The 23,950-nt window shown below is 48.6% G+C and overlaps 1 protein-coding gene across 1 annotated transcript in view; it reads right to left on the bottom strand.

Moving 5' to 3' along the window:
- Positions 1-523: 523 nt before the first annotated feature.
- LOC109283285 (mucin-2-like) overlaps positions 524-23,950 on the bottom strand; it is a 43,646-nt gene continuing 20,219 nt past the window's right edge. Inside the window, exons 7-16 of the mRNA XM_059732775.1 lie at positions 22,809-22,892; positions 21,109-21,192; positions 19,408-19,491; positions 17,624-17,707; positions 16,018-16,101; positions 14,235-14,318; positions 12,631-12,714; positions 7,852-7,963; positions 2,660-2,686; positions 524-674 (exon numbers count right to left, since the gene is read on the bottom strand). Of these exons, the coding sequence (XP_059588758.1) occupies positions 2,674-2,686; positions 7,852-7,963; positions 12,631-12,714; positions 14,235-14,318; positions 16,018-16,101; positions 17,624-17,707; positions 19,408-19,491; positions 21,109-21,192; positions 22,809-22,892 (713 nt within the window). The 3' untranslated portion in view covers positions 524-674; positions 2,660-2,673. The remainder of the gene's footprint in view (positions 675-2,659; positions 2,687-7,851; positions 7,964-12,630; positions 12,715-14,234; positions 14,319-16,017; positions 16,102-17,623; positions 17,708-19,407; positions 19,492-21,108; positions 21,193-22,808; positions 22,893-23,950) is intronic.

The raw sequence follows: 23,950 nt of genomic DNA, 5'->3' as shown, positions 1-23,950 counted from the left end.
AGAGAACCAAGACTGATATCGGTCTTTGTAACAACAGAAGGAGAGGGAGATACAAGGCCCTCGGGAAACTATGTTCTTGGTTCAAGCAAAGGCTCTTGCTGAATTTCTCACAGCTCTGCCTGGACTGGCAGAATTTCCACTGAATGAGGACAAGTGACCCGGATGCGTATTCTGTGCAAGTGACATGAGATGAGATGTCTCACAAACATCCATAGGAAGCTAGCTTGAGGCACAATGGAAAACTCAAGATGCATGGCAAGGAGCAGTGGTTGGCATGTTAAAAAGTGTAAAAGATAGATATTTCCTTATGAAAAAATGTTGCTTATTAAAACCTAAGAGCAAATCTAGGACTGAAAAAAAAAATGGCCTTGGCAGATCTGAACAGTCTCAGCCACAGACTTAAAAAAAAAAGCTTAATTTAAAATAGCAGATAATCTGTGGCAAGGAGAAGGCTCTCACCAGGAGCAAATCCCATATTAGATTAATGTAACTGGACTTAAAAAGCAGACAAACATTACAATAGCACAAAAACAGGATCTCTTGTAATGAGACAAGGTATGGATTACAATGCAATGTATTTACATGGAGTTCAACCATCTTCTTCTGGGGTCTTCAGTGCAAAGTGATTCTTGTTTTTACCTTGCTTTCAACTTCTTTCTTCAACTTGTCTCTTGCTAATAAAAGAGAATTCAATTATTTAGCAGGATATTTGGCTCAAGGAAAAGAGAACTTTCTTATCAACTCTTAAATCATTTCTGCACATTTTACACCAGAAAATTGAGACAAGGAACTTTCTCTGCAAGTTTCCTCAGAGTTCATTTGATGGAGAACCAGAGAGAGATGCAGTTTTCCTTGAGTAAATAAATTTCTGAAGTTACCATATTTATTAGAGGAAAGGTGGGCAGAAAGCAGGGGTTTCCCTGATGAAGGACCTGCTAGAATACAATATCTGAAGCCTAGTCTTCAAACTGATACCTTCAGAGAACTATTCGCTCTGTAATGAAGATCCTCTAGTTCATAATCAGATCCTTTACATTCCCAAAGGTCTCATACTCACTGGGCTCATCTACACCTGTACATTTACTGCATAATAACTAAAATTACTGCGCAGTACAGGCACATGTCTACATGTGCACTCCCATACCGCACAATAAATATGGTGAATTATGCTGACCTGAGCATAAATTTGATACCAGCATCATGCAGGTATCAAATTTACACCTGATTAGTTACACCTGATTAGATGTCTTACTGCGCAGTAACACTGTATGTACGGAGTGACTTGGGACTAACTTTAGTCCCAGGTTAGTCCCCACACAGTGTTAATGTGCTTTAACACCTGCACGTGTAGATGCTGGCCTATTCCTGTTTAAATTCCAGCAAATTTAAGATGGCGTAAATACACATGTAGACATGCCCACTGGGACAGAGGGGGATTTGGTGGATGTGTATCATTTCATGGTCATTGTACTTCATTAATGAGTAGTAGCAGACATTAATGAGAAGAAGGAACCAGAAGAGACTCAACATTGCCCAGCTGCAAAATCCTGGGCCAGATCCTATTCTCAGCCACACCTGAAGCAATTCTGGCTTTATAGGAGGTGAGACCAAATTCTGGTTCTCTGGTTTCAGTGTTGATTGAATTATGCTACCGAAAAAAAAAAAAAAGAGGACTTTTGGAAAATAAAGCATGTAACTGGAAATCAATAGCCCAAATGCAGCTCACACAATTCTGTGTGTGATATATTTCAGAAGTGCAACTCAACATGAAATTTCTAAGAAATTGGTCTTCCTTTAACATACCACGTACCAACTTTATCAGCCAAATAGCACATTGTAATATAAACTCTGTTAAGATAAGGAGTTGGATAATTAGGTCTCTCTCAGGATCTTCACATTCGCATTTCTATTTTGTGCACAGGTGAATTTGAAAAAGGAAAAGTAGAGAATTTGGATTCAAATGCAGCATTATGACATTCCAGGATGTTATACTCAGAATAAGGAAATTCAGCAAGAGACAGCTTTGGAGCAATGTCAGAAAATGCAAGACTCATTTCACTGGAATTTTGTCTGAGGGAAAGAGAAGGAAATTCCTCTTTTTTGGATTCTGGACAAAACGCTGGAAACAAAGTAGAGAACAATGCTTTTCCATCTTCAGTTTTGTTATTGTAAGATATAATTCAAGAACACTACTGTTATTAACCCCAGTACCAATGATTCTCAACCAGGATGCTTTGAGGTGCTTTGAGATCCTTTCAAAAATGCCACAGGGATACACAATGTTAGCATGGTTAGGTGTGTAAGTAATAGATCCAGAGATTTCACACAGGAACCCATGGTGTTAAAAACATTCTGACCTGTGGTGGCCTTTTTGAGATCTTTGCAACAGTGAATTGCTCTGTTTCTTTCTGTAGCCAAAAAAACAGTAAAAACTAAGACCTAGCATTTCCTGAGGGGTGCCTTGAGGTGAACAAGAGGTGCCTCAAGTCTAAAAAGATTGAGAACCCTAACCCTTATTGCTGCCAATCAGATGCATCATTAAGGTATTCAAACTCTTTCCCCCACAAACAATTTTCCACCCTTAGGAAATAGTTTTTCTGCCACATTTCAATATCATAAGCAGACCAGTCTTTTCAGCATAATAAATGAAGAATCATACCTCGCTATGTGACATTAGAGGCCTGACCTAAAAAAGAAGAGTCAAAAGACAAATGTCAATATTTTGTATTTCCTCCTAACAGAAACAAAGAGGGGTTTTTTTTAATTTTGAATAAAATGAGCACTAAAAGAAGCCAAAATAATAATAGTTGGCACTGACATAGCACTGTACTGATGTTAATTAATGACTCCACTGAAGGACATGGTAAAGTAGGCAAGAACTGTCATATCCGTACTACAGATGGGCAAGCCAAAGCACAAAGTAGCTAAGTAAATTAACAAAATTTACAGTTGTGCTGGGATTAGTAACCCAGCTTTGTGCTCAGACCATTACAGTGCCACACCCTGCAACTTACATTTTTTAATGTTTGGTTCTCCATCAGAAGTGTCTGGCATTGAGCTACCCTTTACCAAACTCAACCTTGAAATCTTTTTCTTGGGACTGGTTGTATTGTGTCAGCCAACAAGGAAACACTGAAATTCTCTCTGTTAACACTTAATATTTAATTCAAAATGAAAGTTAGTAGTTTCTTCGGAGCAAATGTCTATGACTTAGATGCATTTGTTGTTTGAAAGCAGAATGAAATCCAAGCCAGCAATATATCCGTTTATTGTTGTGAAAATTAAGTGAGGCTCACTGACTCCCTCCTATTGGAGCTGTTCCACTTTGCATTCTGGGGGCTGCTCTCTCTCTTCCTTACGTTTTGACCAGGATCTCATCCTGGACCTGAGAAACCTTTCTTGTTGAAGAATGGCATGGACATTCTGCAGAGAGATTCAGTTCTGATTTCATTAGAAAATTCCCAACCAGGTATCAGCCTGAAATCAGGCTAAATTAAGATGTTAATCATAACGGACTCTTTCTGGCCTTCAAATCCATGAAACACTAGGTAAGGCTACTGGTGCCAAGATTCAACCTGCCCTGCTCATAGCCACTTTGTCTCCCAGAAGGAGGGAATGGCTTTATTAAGACACTCAAGGTCCATCAAATCATAGAATCATATCATAGAAATGATATGAAAGTCCCATACACTTTGCCAGAAGTACCCCTGCTGAGCTGGGCTCACCTGTGAATCACTCAATGGGAACGGTGCTAAGGAGATCTCTGTGTTATTCAGGACATTGGAATCTGAGAGATCTCTAACTGATCAGCACTGCATACTACAAGCCTCTGGATAATGAAACAGCCTGCAACTGGCTCATGTACAAAGCTGCTTAAAGGAACAGTTCATAGATTCATAGACATTAGGGCTGGAAGGGACCTCAAAGATCATCAAGTCCAGCCCCCTGCCCCAGGGGCAGGAAGTCGGCTAGGGTCAAAGGACCCCAGCAAGATAAACATCCAAATGTTTCTTGAATGAGTCCAGAGTAGGTGCCTGCACCACTTCTGGAGAGAGTCTATTCCAGCTCTTGAGGGCTCGGACAGTAAAGACATTTTTTCTTATGTCCAGCCTCAAATGGTCTTGGAGGAGTTCATGACCGTTGGTCCTAATTTTCCTTGGGGCGCTCTGGTGAACAGGCATTCTCCCAGATCCTTATGTACACCCCTTATGTACCCCTTATAGGCAGCCAACAGGTCCCCCCTGAGCCTGTGATTTTCCAGGCTGAAGAGTCCCATGGCGCTCAGCCTCACTTCATAAGGCCTGTTCTCTTGCCCTCTGATCACATGCGTGGCTCTCCTATGGACTCTCTCAAGCTTCTCGACATCCTTCTTGAATTGCAGAGCCCAGAACTGAATGCAGTACACTAGCTGTGGCCTCACCAAGGCCAAGTACAGTGGGAGGATGACATCCTGAGATTTACTTGAGAAGCATCTATGGATGCAAGCCAGAGTTTGGTTTGCTTTACCAGCTGAGACATTGCATTGGTGGCTCATGATCATCTTGTGGTCAGTCATGACCCCCAGGGCTCTTTCAGCACTGTTGCTAGCAAGTGTAGCACTGCCAAGCCTATAAGTATGCTGTGGTTTTTTTTTTCCCCTGAGGTATAATACCTTGCATTTATCGGTTTTAAACATCATCAGGTTTGTATCAGCCCACTTACTAAGTTTATCCAAGTCAGCCTGGATCACTAGCCTGTCCTCAGGTGTGGATGCTATGCCCCAAAGTTTAGTGTCATTGGCGAACTTAGCCAGTCCGCTTCTGACACCAATGTCCACATCATTGATAAAGCTGTTGAAGAGAACCGGTTTAAGGACAGAGCCTTGGGGGATGACACTGGTCATGGCGTACCATAATGATTTGTTACCATCGAACACTATTCTCTGGGTCCGACCTTGGAGTCAGTTTCCCAGCCGTCAGACTGTGGTGTAGCCAAGGCCACAGTTGGCCAATTTTTCCATGAGGAGGTCGTGGGACACCAGATCAAATACTTTTTTAAAGTCCAGATATATGACATCAATCTCTTTTCCCTTGTCCAGGTGATAAGTCACCTGGTCATAGAAGGAGATGAGAATGGTCAGGCAAGACCTACCCACAACAAACTCATTCTGGCTGTCACTCAGGATGCTGCCTTCAGCCAGCTTATTTAGAAGGGTTTTGATAATTTTCTCCAGAATTTTACCGGGGACTGAGGTCCAGCAGATTGGGCTGTAACTCCCATGATCTACTTTATGCCCTTTCTTGAAGATGCGTACCACATTGGCCTTCTTCCAGTCTTCAGGTACTTCACTTAAGCACCATGAGTTTTCGAATATTTTTGCCAATGGTTGGGCTATGACACCTGCCAGTTCCTTGAGTACCCTAGGGTGTAATCTGTCAGGTCCAGCTGACTTGAAGGTGTCCAGCCTCTCAAGGTGATCCTTTACTATATCAACACCGATGCTGGGTATAAATACACCCTCACCCTGGCCATCCCACGTCTTGCTAGGCAGGGCAGTCCCATTGGACTGATGAAAGAGCAACATGAAGTACCCATTAAGCAGATTGGCCTTTTCCTGGGTGTCGGTTATCTGCTGTCCCACTTGGTTCAGCAGGGGTTCAATGTTACCCCTAATTTTTTTCTGACTTCCTACATATTTGAAAAAGGACTTTTTGTTATCCTTGATATGTGAAGGCAGATGGAGCTTGGTTGCTGCCTTGGCTTTCCTGATCCGCTCCCTGGAAGTATGGACCAGTGCTGAAAACTCCTCCTTAGTGATAATTCCAGCCTTCCAGCCTTTATAAGTCTCTCTTTGGAGGTGTAGGAGGTCCTCAAGTTCCCTGCTGAGCCAAGGGGGCTGCTGTGCCCTTTTGCTCCCCTTCCTCCAAGATGGGATGGCCATCCCTTATGCTGTCAGGATTGCTCCCTTGAGGAGCAACCACTCCTCTTGGACTCCTCTTCCTGTTGAGTCGTGGTCCCTTAGGGCCTCGACAACGAGCCTCCTGAGCTTGTCAAAGTCAGCTTTCCTGAAGTTGAGGACTTCTATATTGCTGACTGACTTGCCAGCTTTGCGATGGATAGTAAAGGTGATCATCTCGTGGTCACTATCACTCAGCTTCCCATTGATTCTTAGGCCACTGACTAGGTCAACCCCCTTGGCCAGTACCAGATCCAGCAATGCTATACCTCTTGTCAGTCCATAGATTTCTTTTGTCAGGTAGTGCTCATCCACGCACATGAGGAAGCTTTGTGACCAATCGGATTTGGCCAAGTGTTCTTCCCATGAGATGTCCAGGTAGTTAAAGTCTCCCATGACGACCATGCACCCTCAGCCAGTTCCCTGGTGAATTCCTGGTCGTGCTCTTGTTTCTGGTTAGGAGATCTGTAGTAGACTCCTACTATGATTTTCCCTGTGCCACGTTCCCTACATATTTTAACCCAGAGGGACTCCAGTTGTCCTTCCTGGGTGCCAATGTCAATTTGCAGGGATGTGTAGCTGTCCTTCACATAGAGAGCTACACTCCCACCCCTTTTGTCAACACAATTTCGCCTGTACAGGGTATAGCCATCTACACCTGTGGCCCAGTCATAGATGGAGTCTCACCAGGTCTCCGTTATCCCTATGAAGTCGTACTCATTCTTGTTTAGCAGTAGGACCAGTTCCTCCGGTTTATTCCCCAAGCTCCTGGCACTGGTGTACAGGCAGGCAAGTGTCCCATTGGGGGCTCTTGCCTTTCCCACTGATCGATCCAGGGCTAGGGTAAGGATGGGTTCCCTTAAGTGCCTTAGCCTGCTGGATTTAGAAAGGTTGCCCAGTGGGCTTGCAGTGGCGGTAATCCCCACAACCCCCTGTGGGCTTAGTTTAAAGCCCGGTTGAGCAGGTCAGCCAGTTTCCCACAATGCCAACTGGAAGCCACTGCTTAAAGAAGGGAACTGTGTTAGTGATCTACAAAATGTCTCTGGGGCACACAATGAAAGAAGTATATTCATACCACTGGAACGAGGCAGGTGGCAAAGCAATGGAGACTCAGTGGGTACATCTTCATGTGTTGCTACATTGCCTTAGTAACATGCTACAGCAACATAGAATCCATGGGTGTCTATACATGACCAGTAGCTACTTCGCTGTAACAGTGCACTCCCCCGTTATAACGTGCCGCTACGCAAAGTAGCTGCTAAAAATAACTGTGTGCTGAGCATACAGCGTAGTATAGGTGGTTCTGCTTCATGCTTTAGTACTTCCAAAAGGAAGTGCTAAAGCACGGCATAGTAACAACATTGCCATAGGGCAACATGTAGACGTGCCCAGTAATTACCAGAAATCTGGTAAAATGGAATTAGGGTTAACCTGACAATGCTGCATAGAGCATGCTTGCCGCCTAGTGTTCAGTATAAAGAAGTGATTGCCACTGCCTTTCGTATGTCCTATTTGTGGTATTTTAGCAGCATGTTTAATTTGGAGCTCCATACAAGGAAGGGAGAAATAGTTTAAGACCTCCAGGTTGATTATTGCCCTGCTGGGAGGACACCGCTCCGGGAGGAGGGAGAGTGCACTCACATGGATCTAAAAGGATCAGTCTCCCTCTCACACAATAACTTATCTTTCACCAGAGGCACCTTGCCACAAGACATTCACACACACTTTAATGAAGGTGCTTTGATCAGGCATCTTGAGTTTTTTTAAGCAGATCTCCAAGTTGCTGGGGAGCTGTTGGCACATGAACCACTTGCATTCTGTGGAGTGCTCACCACTCCCCAGGAGTGCGGGAGTATAAAGCCAGCCTGCTCACACAGAGTAGCCCAGATCTCCCCAGCATGCCCCACTCACCTTACCTGTTTTTTCTTCTGCAAAAGATGATGGTGAAGATGACAGATATGACCACAGCGACACAGAATACAGGGATCAGGATAAAGAGATAGAGGGGCAGGCCAATCCTACGGGCACCTAGATTAACAAAGCACAGGTCATGAGCAGATTACCAGCAGCTACAGTCACGATGGTGGACATTTTCCCTTGGGAACAGGGGGTGAGGCTGAGGTTGGCACAGCCATTTGAATACATTTTGTTTCAACATAAAGGCAGGCATTTGGTCCATGTTAATGTCCCTTCTCCTCCTCTCCTCACACAGAACCATCCACCAGGATGACAATGACTCGGAGCAGCTGTGATGGTTCAGCCAATCTACTATCTCTTGGCTGGAGTTCCCAGGTATAGATCTGCCTGGGACATGGTGGCCCATGTACTGTATTTACTCAAATATAAGATGACCTTGACTATAAAATTACTCCCTCAATATTTAGATTCTAGATATGGAAAGTGTATACATTTGTTATAATTGTGCAGGAATAGAATCTAATAATTGGAGATTTGGCTTGAATTTGTTCCTTTCCCAGTGCTACAGCAGAGAAAATATACTTGGGGAAAAAGGGGAGGGAGGATGGGACACATGTCCTTGCTGTCTGCCACCCCAGCTTCTTCTCCCTGAAGCCCCTTCCCTGCCCTCTACTGTGAGAGCCTGTTCCTCCTGAACATGTGGAAGTAAGGAGCAGGTATGAAATCACTGACAGATGAATGGGTGCATTTTATCTTTTTTTTTTTTTTTTTAACTGATGCAAGTTAAAAAACCTGGGTACTCCACAAACATACTTTTAATCAACACTTTTACTTTCTTTTATAGAGTACAGACTATGCATGATACTAATCCAAAGTCAAAATTCTCATGATTTACCATATAGTTCATTAGGCTGAGCCCCAGCAGAGACAACAGAATTTCAAGCCATGGTGACCCCATAGCTCAGCAGTGCTTAATACATATGCACACTCTAGATATGCCTCCCACAAAGGATTCATGTGCTAATCAGCCCCTCAGGTAGCCCCTCAGGTAGCACAAAGACTTGAATGACTGAGCTCTGCTCAGTCAACAGAATTTGGAACTGATTTGGCTGATTTGACCTGAGACATGGCATTTCAAACATACCTCCCCTCACCCCCACCCTGCACCAAATGGCAGGTTCCCATCAGCATCTCAGTCATTTGGCAAAGATCAAACGTAACTCATTTCCCCTAGCCAAAAGGCTGAGGAGCAGACAAGACTAGGAGGCATCTGAACTCTAAGACTTCCAGGCCTAGGCTTGCACATAGGATGTCATAAAAAAAAGGGTTCCCAGTAGTTTGTTTGTCCAATGAGAGTCATGTTTTATAATCATGCTCAGCATTGGCTGCAGTTAATCAACTTCATAGTTAGTTCTATTGCTGAGCACATGCTGCTTTGGGCAGCAGTTTAACTATAGACAATGTATTTACGGACTTGCCCCTGTATGTGATTGTAAGACATCGAGCTTTCCCCCCACCCCCATGCTGACTGGGTAAACAATTGACCTACTCATAGGTTTGAGTAAATACGGTAGGTCATGGGCATCATCTTTGTCTAAATGAAGCCCAGGTTGATTGAGAGGGTGGGTTCTGTGCTGAGAGCACAGACACACAAACTGTTTCTATCAAACCCTCAAACTACATGACATTCATCCAAGAAAACTCATTTAATCCCTTTTCTACCAGAGAGCCATTATGATTCAAAAGGATTTTGAACAAACATGTGTTCAAGTGAAAGCTACTGTTTCAGGGCAATACTTTATGAGGCTGACATTAGATGGCTTTTCTTTCATTGACCGGGTTTGAATGAGAAACTCCAAATGAATGTTAGACTCAGGACATGGCAACATGGATAAGATGCTGGGGGAGGGAAGTGGCAGGGCACATTACTGGCATATCAATACACACAGCATCTCCAAATCTGAAGTTCTGAGATAAGATACCAAGAGATTGTTTCTTTGCACCAGGAGCCCCTGCCAGCTGTTAGGATGAAAAGTCCATCCTGACTCTGGACACGTTTGTTAGCCCCTCATAATCTTTCCCCTTTATCTGCAGTTGTGCTGCTCCTTCCTGAATCTCCCAGGTCACTATTGGGATCCAGTACTGTTGTGGTCAGATCTGAAAATCAGGAAGAAATTAGATGAGCTGATCAGTTCCAAAGACCTTAATTCAGCAGCAGAGGGAACCATGATTCCATTCTGTGGAGTAGTTATAGGACTCAGGGACATCATCCAGTTTGTTGATAGGGCCCTAAAACAAACCATGTAGAGCCAGAGCTGTTGACTTACCTGACAGAGAGACAGGACCTTCAGCTATGACTCACTTACACTGTGCCATTCCTTCTACTAACATAGGAGATACAGGAGCAGGATAGATGGTCCTCCATTACATCAGGTCAGCTATATCAGGAGGACCCAGGAAACTATAGGCCAGTCAGTCTTACCTCAATCCTGGGTAAGCTTTTTGAGAGAACTATCCTGGCGCATGTCCACGAGGGGATAGCAGGGGAGATTATAGTTAGGGGCAACCAACACGGGTTCATTAGAGGCAGGTCCTGTCAGACCAACCTGGTGGCCTTCTATGATTAGGTCACAAAATCCTTAGATGCAGGGGTAGCAGTGGATGTAGTCTTTCTGGACTTTAGGAAGGTCTTTGACACTGTGTCTCACCCCATTCTCATTAAAAAACTAGGGGACTGTGTTGTTGAGACCTACACAGTCAAATGGGTCATTAGTTGTCTGGAGGGCTGCACCCAGAGGGTGGTGGTGGATGGGTCTTATTCGACCTGGAGGGACGTGGGCAGTGGGGTCCAGCAGGGCTCAGTCCTCGGACCTGCACTGTTCAACATCTTCATCAGTGACTTGGATGAGGGGGTAAAAAGCACCCTGTTTGAATTCACAGACGACATTAAGATGTGGGGAGAAGTGGGCAAGCTAGTAGGGAGGAATAAACTGCCATCAGACCTAGACAGGTTACAGGGGTGGGTGGATGAGAACAGGATGGGTTTCAACACTGACAAATGGAAGGTACTGCACCTGGGGAGGAAGAACCAGCAGCATACCTACAGGCTGGAGAACTCCCTTCTCGTCAGTGCAGAGGCAGAAAAGGATCTTGGTGTCATTATAGATGCCAAAATGAACATAGGCCGACAGTGTGGGGATGCGGTAAGTAAGGCCAACCGCACCTTGTCATGCATCCACAGATGCATCTCAAGCAGGTCAAAGGAGGTGATCCTCCCCCTCTATGCGACACTGGTCAGGCCATGGTTGGAGTACTGCATCCAGTTCTGGGCACTGCACTTCAGGAGAGATGTGGACAACATGGAGAGGGTGCAGAGGAGAGCCACCCGCATGATCAGGGGGCAGCAGGACAGGCCCTACAAGGAGAGGCTGAGGGACCTGAACCTGTTCAGCCTCCACAACAGAAGGCTGAGGGGAGACCTAGTGGCCATTCACAAACGAGTCGGGGGGGCCAGCAGGCATTGGGGGAGTCCCTGTTCCCTGAAGGCTACCAGGAGTGACTAGAAATAATGGTCACAAGCTGGCAGAGGGTAGATTCAGGCTAGACATCAGAGACGCTACTTCGCTGTCAGGGTGGCTAGTATCTGGAACCAACTTCCAAGGCAAGTGGTGCTGGCTCCTACCCTGGGGGTCTTTAAGCGGAGGCTAGATGAATACCTTGCCGGGGTCGTTTGACACCAGGACTCTTTCTTGCCATGGCAGGGGGTCAGACTTGATGATCTGATCAGGTCCCTTCTGACCCTACCAACCATGAAACTGTGAAAAGATGAAACTATATGAAGCTGAAGAAATTTATGGCTCCTCTAGGCAGGACCAACTTTGGGTATTAGAAAAGCTGCCTCTGAGCAAAGCAATGGCAGCTGGAGTCATAGACAGCTGCAAGGTTCAATTCCTATAGACTACCAGCCCCATGAACGAGAAGCACAGGTGACATCACAGTCAAAACTTTAAGCCCTTTTCCTCCTGTGCAACATCCATAAAAACCAAAACAAAAATAACATTTCCTGTCCAGCCTGCAGATTGCTTCCCAATCAGCCCTCAGCATCCAATGTGCCTTTGTGCATCTCCAAACTCGTGTCTTCCACGACTGGGATGTCAGGACCCAAACAAAACTTCTCGACTATCAGGCTGTTGTCATCCCTAGCCTGTCAGCCTGCAGCAGGCCTTGCACAATTTCTACTCAGGTGCGGTTGGCTGCAATCCCCAGCCTCAGTATGAGATGCTGGGACTCAAGGACATTGTCCCATTACTGGACAGGCTCCTGGAACAGACCCTGGAGAGACAGTGCTGATCACTTAACTGACAGGGTTACAAACCTGTCTGACCTTGAAGCTTTGAAGGCACTCTTGAGAGCTTACTGGGCTGGTTCTGACAACAGCTATCTTACGGCTCATCTTTACGGCTGCAAAGGAACCAGTGGACTTAACCCTGGAGTTAATCCAGGACCAACGGGCTCATCCTCTCCTGACACTCCTGCATCCCAAGATCCATGCCTTACCACACAGCTCTCAGGAAAAAACAGGACAAATCGCGAGTCCTCTGGCTATACCGGCCAGTCCTGTATGCCCTTGGCTAGCTTTGAAATAGCATCTTCGATGATTCTGACATCAGGACCCAAACCAAACTGCTCATTTACCAGAGGCTTGTCATTCCAACCTTGTGAGCCTACCCTCACCTTGTCATCCCACCCAGGCGGTTGTAGTCCCTACCCATCCCTACCTTCATATTCTTCCAGATCAGGTATGGTTGTACTGTATGCCATGGTCTCAATCTTGGGTGATCTAGTTGTGCGTTCTTTGAGATCTAGAAGAGAAGGATCCATGCATTTTTAGCAGCTCCTACTTCTTTAAGGACAGACCAGGTTACAAGTCAGGGAAATGAAAAGTCTGCTGGGGGAATATGTAAATGGCCCGTAATGTCATGAACCCAGACACAGAAAAGGCAAGGGCTGGGTCTTGGGTAGATCCAGCTCTACAGCAAGAGCCCAAGCCAGCTTCCCTTTTAACTGACCACAAGTCAGGGTTGCACTAAAAGACGTGGGCTGGCGGTGGGAAGGGGCTTGCCATTCTGTGGCCCTGCTGTGCACGGGCACAGAGTGAAGATGCGGAAAAATGCAGGGCCAAATTGTCTCCCAGCAAAAGCGCACAAGCAGGCAACAACGTGACACTACCGTGTTGACTGTTAGCCCCTCAGCCTTGCCCATTTACATATAGTCCTTTTGTTTCCTCCCTACTCTCTGGGTGTTTCACCTCAGGAAGCAGCACTACAGGGCTACCCACAAGACAAACTGTCCCAAGCCGTAGGCGCTACAGGAGCAGGATTCACGGTTCTCAATAACTTCAGGCCAGCTCTATGCAGGTCAAGAAAACCATGACTCCCCTAGGTAGGACCCTCTTTGGTGTGGAAGAGCTCTCTCTGAGCAAAGCGGTGGCAGCAGGAGTCATAGACAGCCGCAAAGGTCACTTCCTACAGACTACCTGCCCACGAACCAGATGCCCAGCTGTCACAGGGGACTTATTCCAGTCCCCCCTTCAACTCCTTTCCCTCCTGTGCATCATTCACGAACAGTAACTTCCTCTCCAGCCTGCACACTGCTTCCCAGGCAGCCCTCAACAGACCAACATGCCTTTGGGGCTCTCCAAACTCGTGTCTTCCATTACTGTGAAGTCAGGACCCAAACCAAGCTTCTCGACTATCAGGCTGTTGTCATCCCTAGCCTGTCAGCCTGCAGCAGGCCTCGCGCTATTTATAGTCAGGTGCGGTTGGGTGCAGGGCCCGGCCTCAGTCTGAGGTGCTAGGACTCAAGGACATTGTCCCATTACTGCACAGGCCCCTGCAACAGACCCTGGAGAGACAGTGCTGCTCACTTAACTGACAGGGTTACCAACCCGTCTGCCCTAGTAGCTTTGAAGGTGCTCCGAGTGCGTGCTGGGGTGGTTCTGATAACAGCTCTCTTGTGATTCACGTTTACGGCTGCAAAGCAACCAGGGGACTTAACCCTAGAGTTTATCCAGGACCAACGGGCCCATCCTCTCCTGACACTCCTGCATCCCAGGATCCATGCCTTACCACAATGCTCTCAGGCACAAACAGTACAAATTGTGGGCCCTCTGGTTATGCTGGCCACGGTTTTCAGCCCTCAGACTCAATACTGCCAGCAATCCTGTATGCCCTTGGCAACATTTGAAATAGTATCTTTGATGATTGTGACCTCAAGATCTAAACCAAACTGCTCATTTACCAGACGCTTTTCATCCTCACATTGTGAGCCTACCCTCGCCTTGTCATCCCACCCAGGCGTTGTCATCCCTGCTCATCCCTACCTCCAGCTTTTGGAGAAGCGGCTATGGTTGTACGGGGTACCATGGGATCAGGCCTGAGGGTTGTGGTCGTGGATTCTTTGAGACCTAGAAGAGAAGGATCCATGCATTTTTAGCAGCTCCTACTTCTTTAAAGACATAACAGGTTACAAGTCAGGGAAATGAAAAGTCTGCTGGGGGAATATGTAAATGGCCCGTAACGTCATGAACCCAGACACAGAAAAGGCAAGGGCTGGGTCTTGGGTAGATCCAGCTCTACAGCAAGAGCCCAAGCCAGCTTCCCTTTTAACTAACCACAAGTCAGGGTTGCACTAAAAGACGTGGGCTGGCGGTGGGAAGGGGCTTGCCATTCTGTGGCCCTGCTGTGCACGGGCACAGAGTGAAGATGCGGAAATCTGCGGGGACAAAATTGTCTCCCAGCAAGAGCCCACAAGCAGTAAACAACATGACACTTCTGTGCTGACCGTTAGCCCCTCAGTTTTGCCCATTTACCCATAGCCCTTTTGTTTTTCCCCGAAACTTCCAGCATATTGTATTCATCAAACATCGTGCTCAGCTCTGCGAGTTCAAGCATCAGTCGCATGCCTCTAAGAGCAGAGAAGCTGGAGGCCACCTAAGCTTCCCACTTGCTACCACTCAAAGCTGGAGAGGAGCTGCACTCACTTCACCTCTCCCACTGGGCCTCCCTCCCCTCCCCTTTGGGAGTTTCACTTCAGGAAGCTGCACTACAGGGCTACCCACACTACAATCTGCCCCAAGCCGTAGGAGCTACAGGAGCAGGATTCATGGTCCACTACAACTTCAGGCCAACTCTATGCAGCTCAGCAAAACCATGACTCCCCTAGGTAGGACCCAGCTGGGTGTTAGAAGATCTATCTCTAAGCAAAGCGGTGGCAGCTGGAGTCATATACTGCAGCAAATGTCACTTCCTACAGACTACCTGCCCCACGAACCACATGCCCTGCTGTCACAGGGGACTTATCACAGTCCCCTCTTCAACTCATTTCCCTCCTGTGCATCATTCACAAACAGGCACTTCCTCTCCAGCCTGCACACTGCTTCCCAGGCAGCCCTCAGCAGTCCAACGTGCCTTGGGGCTCTCCAAACACATGTCTTTCATGATTGGGATGTCAGGACCCAAACCAAACTTCTCAGCTATTAGGCTGTTGTCATCCCTAGCCTGTCAGCCTGCAGCAGGCCTCGCGCTATTTATAGTCAGGTGCGGTTGGGTGCAGGGCCCGGCCTCACTCTGAGGTGCTAGGACTCAAGGACATTGTCCCATTACTGCACAGGCCCCTGCAACAGACCCTGGAGAGACAGTGCTGCTCACTTAACTGACAGAGTTATCAAACCGTCTGCCCTAGTAGCTTTGAAGGTGCTCTGCGTGCTCCCTGGGCTGGTGCTGACAAAAGCTCTCTTGTGGCTCAAGTTTACGGCTGCAAAGCAACCAGGGGACATAAGACTGGAGTTAATCCAGGAAAAATGGGTCCATCCTCTCCTGACACTCCTGCAATCCAGGATCCATGCCTTACCACACAGCTCTCAGGCACAAACAGTACAAATTGTGGGCCCTCTGGTTATGCTGGCCATGGTCTTCAGCCCTCAGACTCAGGACTGCCAGCAGTAATGTGTGTCCTTGGATATCTTTGAAATAGTATCTTCGATGACTGTGACCTCAAGATCCAAACCAAACTGCTCATTTACCAGACGCTTGTCATCCCCACCTCGTGAGCCTACCCTTGCCTTGTCATCCCACCCAGGCGTTGTCATCCCTGCTCATCCCTACCTCCAGCTTTCTGAGAAGTGGCTATGGTTGTACGGGGTACCGTGGGATCAGTCCTGAGGGTTGTGGTCGTGGATTCTTTGAGACCTAGAAGAGAAGGATCCATGCATTTTTAGCACCTCCTACTACTTTAAAGACAGACCAGGTTACAAGTCAGGGAAATGAAAAGTCTGCTGGGGGAATATGTAAACGGCCCGTAACATCATGAACCCAGACACAGAAAAGGCAAGGGCTGGGTCTTGGGTAGATCCAGCTCTACAGCAAGAGCCAAAGCCAGCTTCCCTTTTAACTCACGACAAGTCAGGGTTGCACTAAAAGACGTGGGCTGGCGGTGGGAAGGGGCTTGCCATTCTGTGGCCCTGCTGTGCACGGGCACAGAGTGAAGATGCGGAAATATGCAGGGCCAAAAGAGTCTCCCAGCAAGTGCCCACAAGCAGGTAACAACGTGACACTACCGTGTTGACTGTTAGCCCCTCAGCCTTGCCCATTTACATATAGTCCTTTTGTTTCCTCCCTACTCTCTGGGTGTTTCACTTCAGGAAGCAGCACTACAGGGCTACCCACAAGACAAACTGTCCCAAGCCGTAGGCGCTACAGGAGCAGGATTCATGGTTCTCAATAACTTCAGGCCAACTCTATGCAGGTCAAGAAAACCATGACTCCCCTAGGTAGGTCCCTCTTTGGTGTGGAAGAGCTCTCTCTGAGCAAAGCGGTTGCAGCTGGAGTCACAGACAGCTGCAAAGGTCCCTTCCTACAGACTACCTGCTCCATGAACCAGATGCCCAGCTGTAACAGGGGACTTATCCCAGTCCCCTCTTCAACTACTTTCCCTCCCATGCATCATTCACAAACAGGCACTTCCTCTCCAGCCTGCACACTGCTTCCTAGGCAGCACTCAGCAGTCCAACGTGCCTTTGAGGCTCTCCAAACTCGTGTCTTCCATGACTGTGAAGTCAGGACCCAAACCAAACTTCTCGACTATCAGGCTCTTGTCATCCCTAGCCTGTCAGCCTGCAGCAGGCCTCGCGCTATTTATAGTCAGGTGCGGTTGGGTGCAGGGCCTGGCCTCACTCTGAGGTGCTAGGACTCAAGGACATTGTCCCATTACTGCACAGGCCCCTGCAACAGACCCTGGAGAGACAGTGCTGCTCACTTAACTGACAGGGTTACCAACCCGTCTGCCCTAGTAGCTTTGAAGGTGCTCCGAGTGCGTGCTGGGGTGGTTCTGATAACACCTGTCTTGTGGCTCGCGTTTACGGCCGCAAAGCAACCAGGGGACTTAAACCTAGAATTTATCCAGGACCAATGGGCCCATCCTCTCCTGACACTCCTGCATCCCAGGATCCATGCCTTACCACAATGCTCTCAGGCACAAACAGTACAAATTGTGGGCCCTCTGGTTATGCTGGCCACGGTTTTCAGCCCTCGGACTCTACACTGCCAGCAATCCTGTATGCCCTTGGCAACATTTGAAATTTTATCTTCGATGATTGTGACCTCAAGATCCAAACATACTTCTCATTTACCAGATGCTTTTCATCCTCACATTGTGAGCTTACCCTCGCCTTGTCATCCCACCCAGGCAGTTGTAATCCCTGCTCATCCCTACCTCCAGCTTTTGGAGAAGTGGCTATGGTTGTATGGGGTACCGTGGGATCAGTCCTGAGGGTTGTGGTCGTGGAGTCTATGAGACCTAGAAGAGAAGGATCCATGCATTTTTAGCAGCTCCTACTTCTTTAAAGACATAACAGGTTACAGGTCAGGGAAATGAAAAGCCTGCTCGGGGAATATGTAAATGGCCCGTAACGTCATGAACCCAGACACAGAAAAGGCAAGGGCTGGGTCTTGGGTAGATCCAGCTCTACAGCAAGAGCCCAAGCCAGCTTCCCTTTTAACTGACCACAAGTCAGGGTTGCACTAAAAGACGTGGGCTGGCGGTGGGAAGGGGCTTGCCATTCTGTGGCCCTGCTGTGCACGGGCACAGAGTGAAGATGCGGAAATATGCAGGGCCAAAAGTGTCTCCCAGCAAGAGCCCACAAGCAGGCAACAACATGACACTTCCGTGTTGACTGTTAGTCCCTCAGTCTTCTCCATTTATCTATAGCCCTGTTGTTTTTTCCCGACGCTTCCAGCGTATCTTAATCATCAAACATCGTGCTCAGCTCTGCGAGTTCAAGCATCAGTCACATGTCTCTAAGAGCAGAGAAGCTGGAGGCCACCTAAGCTTCCCACTTGCTGCCACTCAAAGCTGGAGAGGAGCTGCACTCACTTCACCTCTCCCACTGGGCCTCCCTCCCCTCCCCTTTGGGTGTTTCACTTCAGGAAGCAGCACCACAAGGCTACCCACACTACAATCTGCCCCAAGCCATAGGAGCTACAGGAGCAGGATTCACGGGCCTCCAGAACTTCAGGCCAACTCTATGCAGCTCAGCAAAACCATGACTCTCCTAGGTAGGACCCTGTTGGGTGTTCGGAGAGCTCTCTCTCAGAAAGCGGTGGCAGCTGGAGTCACAGACAGCTGCAAAGGTCACTTCCTGCAGACTACCTGCCCCACGAACCAGATGCCCAGCTGTCACAGGGGACTTATCCCAGTCCCCTCTTCAACTACTTTCCCTCCCATGCATCATTCACGAACAGGCACTTCCTCTCCAGCCTGCACACTGCTTCCTAGGCAGCCCTCAGCAGTCCAACGTGCCATTGAGGCTCTCCAAACTCGTGTCTTCCATGACTGTGAAGTCAGGACCCAAACCAAACTTCTCGGCTTTTAGGCTCTTTTCATCCCTAGCCTGTCAGCCTGCAGCAGGCCTCATGCTATTTATAGTCAGGTGCAGTTGGGTGCAGGGCCCGGCCTCAGTCTGAGGTGCTAGGACTCAAGGACATTGTCCCATTACTGCACAGGCCCCTGCAACAGACCCTGGAGAGACAGTGCTGCTCACTTAACTGACAGGGTTACCAACCCGTCTGCCCTAGTAGCTTTGAAGGTGCTCCGAGTGCGTGCTGGGGTGGTTCTGATAACACCTGTCTTGTGGCTCGCGTTTACGGCTGCAAAGCAACCAGGGGACTTAAACCTAGAATTTATCCAGGACCAATTGGCCCATCCTCTCCTGACACTCCTGCATCCCAGGATCCATGCCTTACCACAATGCTCTCAGGCACAAACAGTACAAATTGTGGGCCCTCTGGTTATGCTGGCCACGGTTTTCAGCCCTCGGACTCTACACTGCCAGCAATCCTGTATGCCCTTGGCAACATTTGAAATTTTATCTTCGATGATTGTGACCTCAAGATCCAAACCATACTTCTCATTTACCAGACGCTTTTCATCCTCACATTGTGAGCTTACCCTCGCCTTGTCATCCCACCCAGGCAGTTGTAATCCCTGCTCATCCCTACCTCCAGCTTTTGGAGTAGTGGCTATGGTTGTATGGGGTACCGTGGGATCAGTCCTGAGGGTTGTGGTCGTGGAGTCTATGAGACCTAGAAGAGAAGGATCCATGCATTTTTAGCAGCTCCTACTTCTTTAAAGACATAACAGGTTACAAGTCAGGGAAATGAAAAGTCTGCTCGGGGAATATGTAAATGGCCTGTAACGTCATGAACCCAGACACAGAAAAGGCAAGGGCTGGGTCTTGGGTAGATCCAGCTCTACAGCAAGAGCCCAAGCCAGCTTCCCTTTTAACTGACCACAAGTCAGGGTTGCACTAAAAGACGTGGGCTGGCGGTGGGAAGGGGCTTGCCATTCTGTGGCCCTGCTGTGCACGGGCACAGAGTGAAGATGCGGAAATATGCAGGGCCAAAAGTGTCTCCCAGCAAGTGCCCACAAGCAGGCAACAACATGACACTTCCGTGTTGACTGTTAGTCCCTCAGTCTTCTCCATTTATCTATATTTATCTCTAAGAGCAGAGAAGCTGGAGGCCACCTAAGCTTCCCACTTGCTGCCACTCAAAGCTGGAGAGGAGCTGCACTCACTTCACCTCTCCCACTGGGCCTCCCTCCCCTCCCCTTTGGGTGTTTCACTTCAGGAAGCAGCACCACAAGGCTACCCACACTACAATCTGCCCCAAGCCATAGGAGCTACAGGAGCAGGATTCACGGGCCTCCAGAACTTCAGGCCAACTCTATGCAGCTCAGCAAAACCATGACTCCCCTAGGTAGGACCCTGTTGGGTGTTCGGAGAGCTCTCTCTCAGAAAGCGGTGGCAGCTGGAGTCACAGACAGCTGCAAAGGTCACTTCCTGCAGACTACCTGCCCCACGAACCAGATGCCCAGCTGTCACAGGGGACTTATCCCAGTCCCCTCTTCAACTACATTCCCTCCCATGCATCATTCATGAACAGGCACTTCCTCTCCAGCCTGCACACTGCTTCCTAGGCAGCCCTCAGCAGTCCAACGTGCCTTTGAGGCTCTCCAAACTCGTGTCTTCCATGACTGTGAAGTCAGGACCCAAACCAAACTTCTCGGCTATTAGGCTCTTTTCATCCCTAGCCTGTCAGCCTGCAGCAGGCCTCATGCTATTTATAGTCAGGTGCAGTTGGGTGCAGGGCCCGGCCTCAGTCTGAGGTGCTAGGACTCAAGGACATTGTCCCATTACTGCACAGGCCCCTGCAACAGACCCTGGAGAGACAGTGCTGCTCACTTAACTGACAGGGTTACCAACCCGTCTGCCCTAGTAGCTTTGAAGGTGCTCCGAGTGCGTGCTGGGGTGGTTCTGATAACACCTGTCTTGTGGCTCGCGTTTACGGCTGCAAAGCAACCAGGGGACTTAAACCTAGAATTTATCCAGGACCAATTGGCCCATCCTCTCCTGACACTCCTGCATCCCAGGATCCATGCCTTACCACAATGCTCTCAGGCACAAACAGTACAAATTGTGGGCCCTCTGGTTATGCTGGCCACGGTTTTCAGCCCTCGGACTCTACACTGCCAGCAATCCTGTATGCCCTTGGCAACATTTGAAATTTTATCTTCGATGATTGTGACCTCAAGATCCAAACCATACTTCTCATTTACCAGACGCTTTTCATCCTCACATTGTGAGCTTACCCTCGCCTTGTCATCCCACCCAGGCAGTTGTAATCCCTGCTCATCCCTACCTCCAGCTTTTGGAGTAGTGGCTATGGTTGTATCGGGTACCGTGGGATCAGTCCTGAGGGTTGTGGTCGTGGAGTCTATGAGACCTAGAAGAGAAGGATCCATGCATTTTTAGCAGCTCCTACTTCTTTAAAGACATAACAGGTTACAAGTCAGGGAAATGAAAAGTCTGCTCGGGGAATATGTAAATGGCCTGTAACGTCATGAACCCAGACACAGAAAAGGCAAGGGCTGGGTCTTGGGTAGATCCAGCTCTACAGCAAGAGCCCAAGCCAGCTTCCCTTTTAACTGACCACAAGTCAGGGTTGCACTAAAAGACGTGGGCTGGCGGTGGGAAGGGGCTTGCCATTCTGTGGCCCTGCTGTGCACGGGCACAGAGTGAAGATGCGGAAATATGCAGGGCCAAAAGTGTCTCCCAGCAAGAGCCCACAAGCAGGCAACAACATGACACTTCCGTGTTGACTGTTAGTCCCTCAGTCTTCTCCATTTATCTATATTTATCTCTAAGAGCAGAGAAGCTGGAGGCCACCTAAGCTTCCCACTTGCTGCCACTCAAAGCTGGAGAGGAGCTGCACTCACTTCACCTCTCCCACTGGGCCTCCCTCCCCTCCCCTTTGGGTGTTTCACTTCAGGAAGCAGCACCACAAGGCTACCCACACTACAATCTGCCCCAAGCCATAGGAGCTACAGGAGCAGGATTCACGGGCCTCCAGAACTTCAGGCCAACTCTATGCAGCTCAGCAAAACCATGACTCCCCTAGGTAGGACCCTGTTGGGTGTTCGGAGAGCTCTCTCTCAGAAAGCGGTGGCAGCTGGAGTCACAGACAGCTGCAAAGGTCACTTCCTGCAGACTACCTGCCCCACGAACCAGATGCCCAGCTGTCACAGGGGACTTATCCCAGTCCCCTCTTCAACTACATTCCCTCCCATGCATCATTCATGAACAGGCACTTCCTCTCCAGCCTGCACACTGCTTCCTAGGCAGCCCTCAGCAGTCCAACGTGCCTTTGAGGCTCTCCAAACTCGTGTCTTCCATGACTGTGAAGTCAGGACCCAAACCAAACTTCTCGGCTATTAGGCTCTTTTCATCCCTAGCCTGTCAGCCTGCAGCAGGCCTCATGCTATTTATAGTCAGGTGCAGTTGGGTGCAGGGCCCGGCCTCAGTCTGAGGTGCTAGGACTCAAGGACATTGTCCCATTACTGCACAGGCCCCTGCAACAGACCCTGGAGAGACAGTGCTGCTCACTTAACTGACAGGGTTACCAACCCGTCTGCCCTAGTAGCTTTGAAGGTGCTCCGAGTGCGTGCTGGGGTGGTTCTGATAACACCTGTCTTGTGGCTCGCGTTTACGGCTGCAAAGCAACCAGGGGACTTAAACCTAGAATTTATCCAGGACCAATTGGCCCATCCTCTCCTGACACTCCTGCATCCCAGGATCCATGCCTTACCACAATGCTCTCAGGCACAAACAGTACAAATTGTGGGCCCTCTGGTTATGCTGGCCACGATTTTCAGCCCTCGGACTCTATACTGCCAGCAATCCTGTATGCCCTTGGCAACATTTGAAATTTTATCTTCGATGATTGTGACCTCAAGATCCAAACATACTTCTCATTTACCAGATGCTTTTCATCCTCACATTGTGAGCTTACCCTCGCCTTGTCATCCCACCCAGGCAGTTGTAATCCCTGCTCATCCCTACCTCCAGCTTTTGGAGAAGTGGCTATGGTTGTATGGGGTACCGTGGGATCAGGCCTGAGGGTTGTGGTCGTGGAGTCTATGAGACCTAGAAGAGAAGGATCCATGCATTTTTAGCAGCTCCTACTTCTTTAAAGACATAACAGGTTACAGGTCAGGGAAATGAAAAGCCTGCTCGGGGAATATGTAAATGGCCCGTAACGTCATGAACCCAGACACAGAAAAGGCAAGGGCTGGGTCTTGGGTAGATCCAGCTCTACAGCAAGAGCCCAAGCCAGCTTCCCTTTTAACTGACCACAAGTCAGGGTTGCACTAAAAGACGTGGGCTGGCGGTGGGAAGGGGCTTGCCATTCTGTGGCCCTGCTGTGCACGGGCACAGAGTGAAGATGCGGAAATATGCAGGGCCAAAAGTGTCTCCCAGCAAGAGCCCACAAGCAGGCAACAACATGACACTTCCGTGTTGACTGTTAGTCCCTCAGTCTTCTCCATTTATCTATAGCCCTGTTGTTTTTTCCCGACGCTTCCAGCGTATCTTAATCATCAAACATCGTGCTCAGCTCTGCGAGTTCAAGCATCAGTCACATGTCTCTAAGAGCAGAGAAGCTGGAGGCCACCTAAGCTTCCCACTTGCTGCCACTCAAAGCTGGAGAGGAGCTGCACTCACTTCACCTCTCCCACTGGGCCTCCCTCCCCTCCCCTTTGGGTGTTTCACTTCAGGAAGCAGCACCACAAGGCTACCCACACTACAATCTGCCCCAAGCCATAGGAGCTACAGGAGCAGGATTCACGGGCCTCCAGAACTTCAGGCCAACTCTATGCAGCTCAGCAAAACCATGACTCCCCTAGGTAGGACCCTGTTGGGTGTTCGGAGAGCTCTCTCTCAGAAAGCGGTGGCAGCTGGAGTCACAGACAGCTGCAAAGGTCACTTCCTGCAGACTACCTGCCCCACGAACCAGATGCCCAGCTGTCACAGGGGACTTATCCCAGTCCCCTCTTCAACTACATTCCCTCCCATGCATCATTCATGAACAGGCACTTCCTCTCCAGCCTGCACACTGCTTCCTAGGCAGCCCTCAGCAGTCCAACGTGCCTTTGAGGCTCTCCAAACTCGTGTCTTCCATGACTGTGAAGTCAGGACCCAAACCA

The sequence above is a fragment of the Alligator mississippiensis genome, chromosome 8 (genome assembly GCF_030867095.1).
Source record: "Alligator mississippiensis isolate rAllMis1 chromosome 8, rAllMis1, whole genome shotgun sequence".
In the NCBI taxonomy this organism is placed as follows: domain Eukaryota; kingdom Metazoa; phylum Chordata; order Crocodylia; family Alligatoridae; genus Alligator; species Alligator mississippiensis.
The sequence above is the reverse complement of the archived record's forward strand: the minus strand, read 5'-3'. Positions and strand labels throughout refer to the sequence as shown.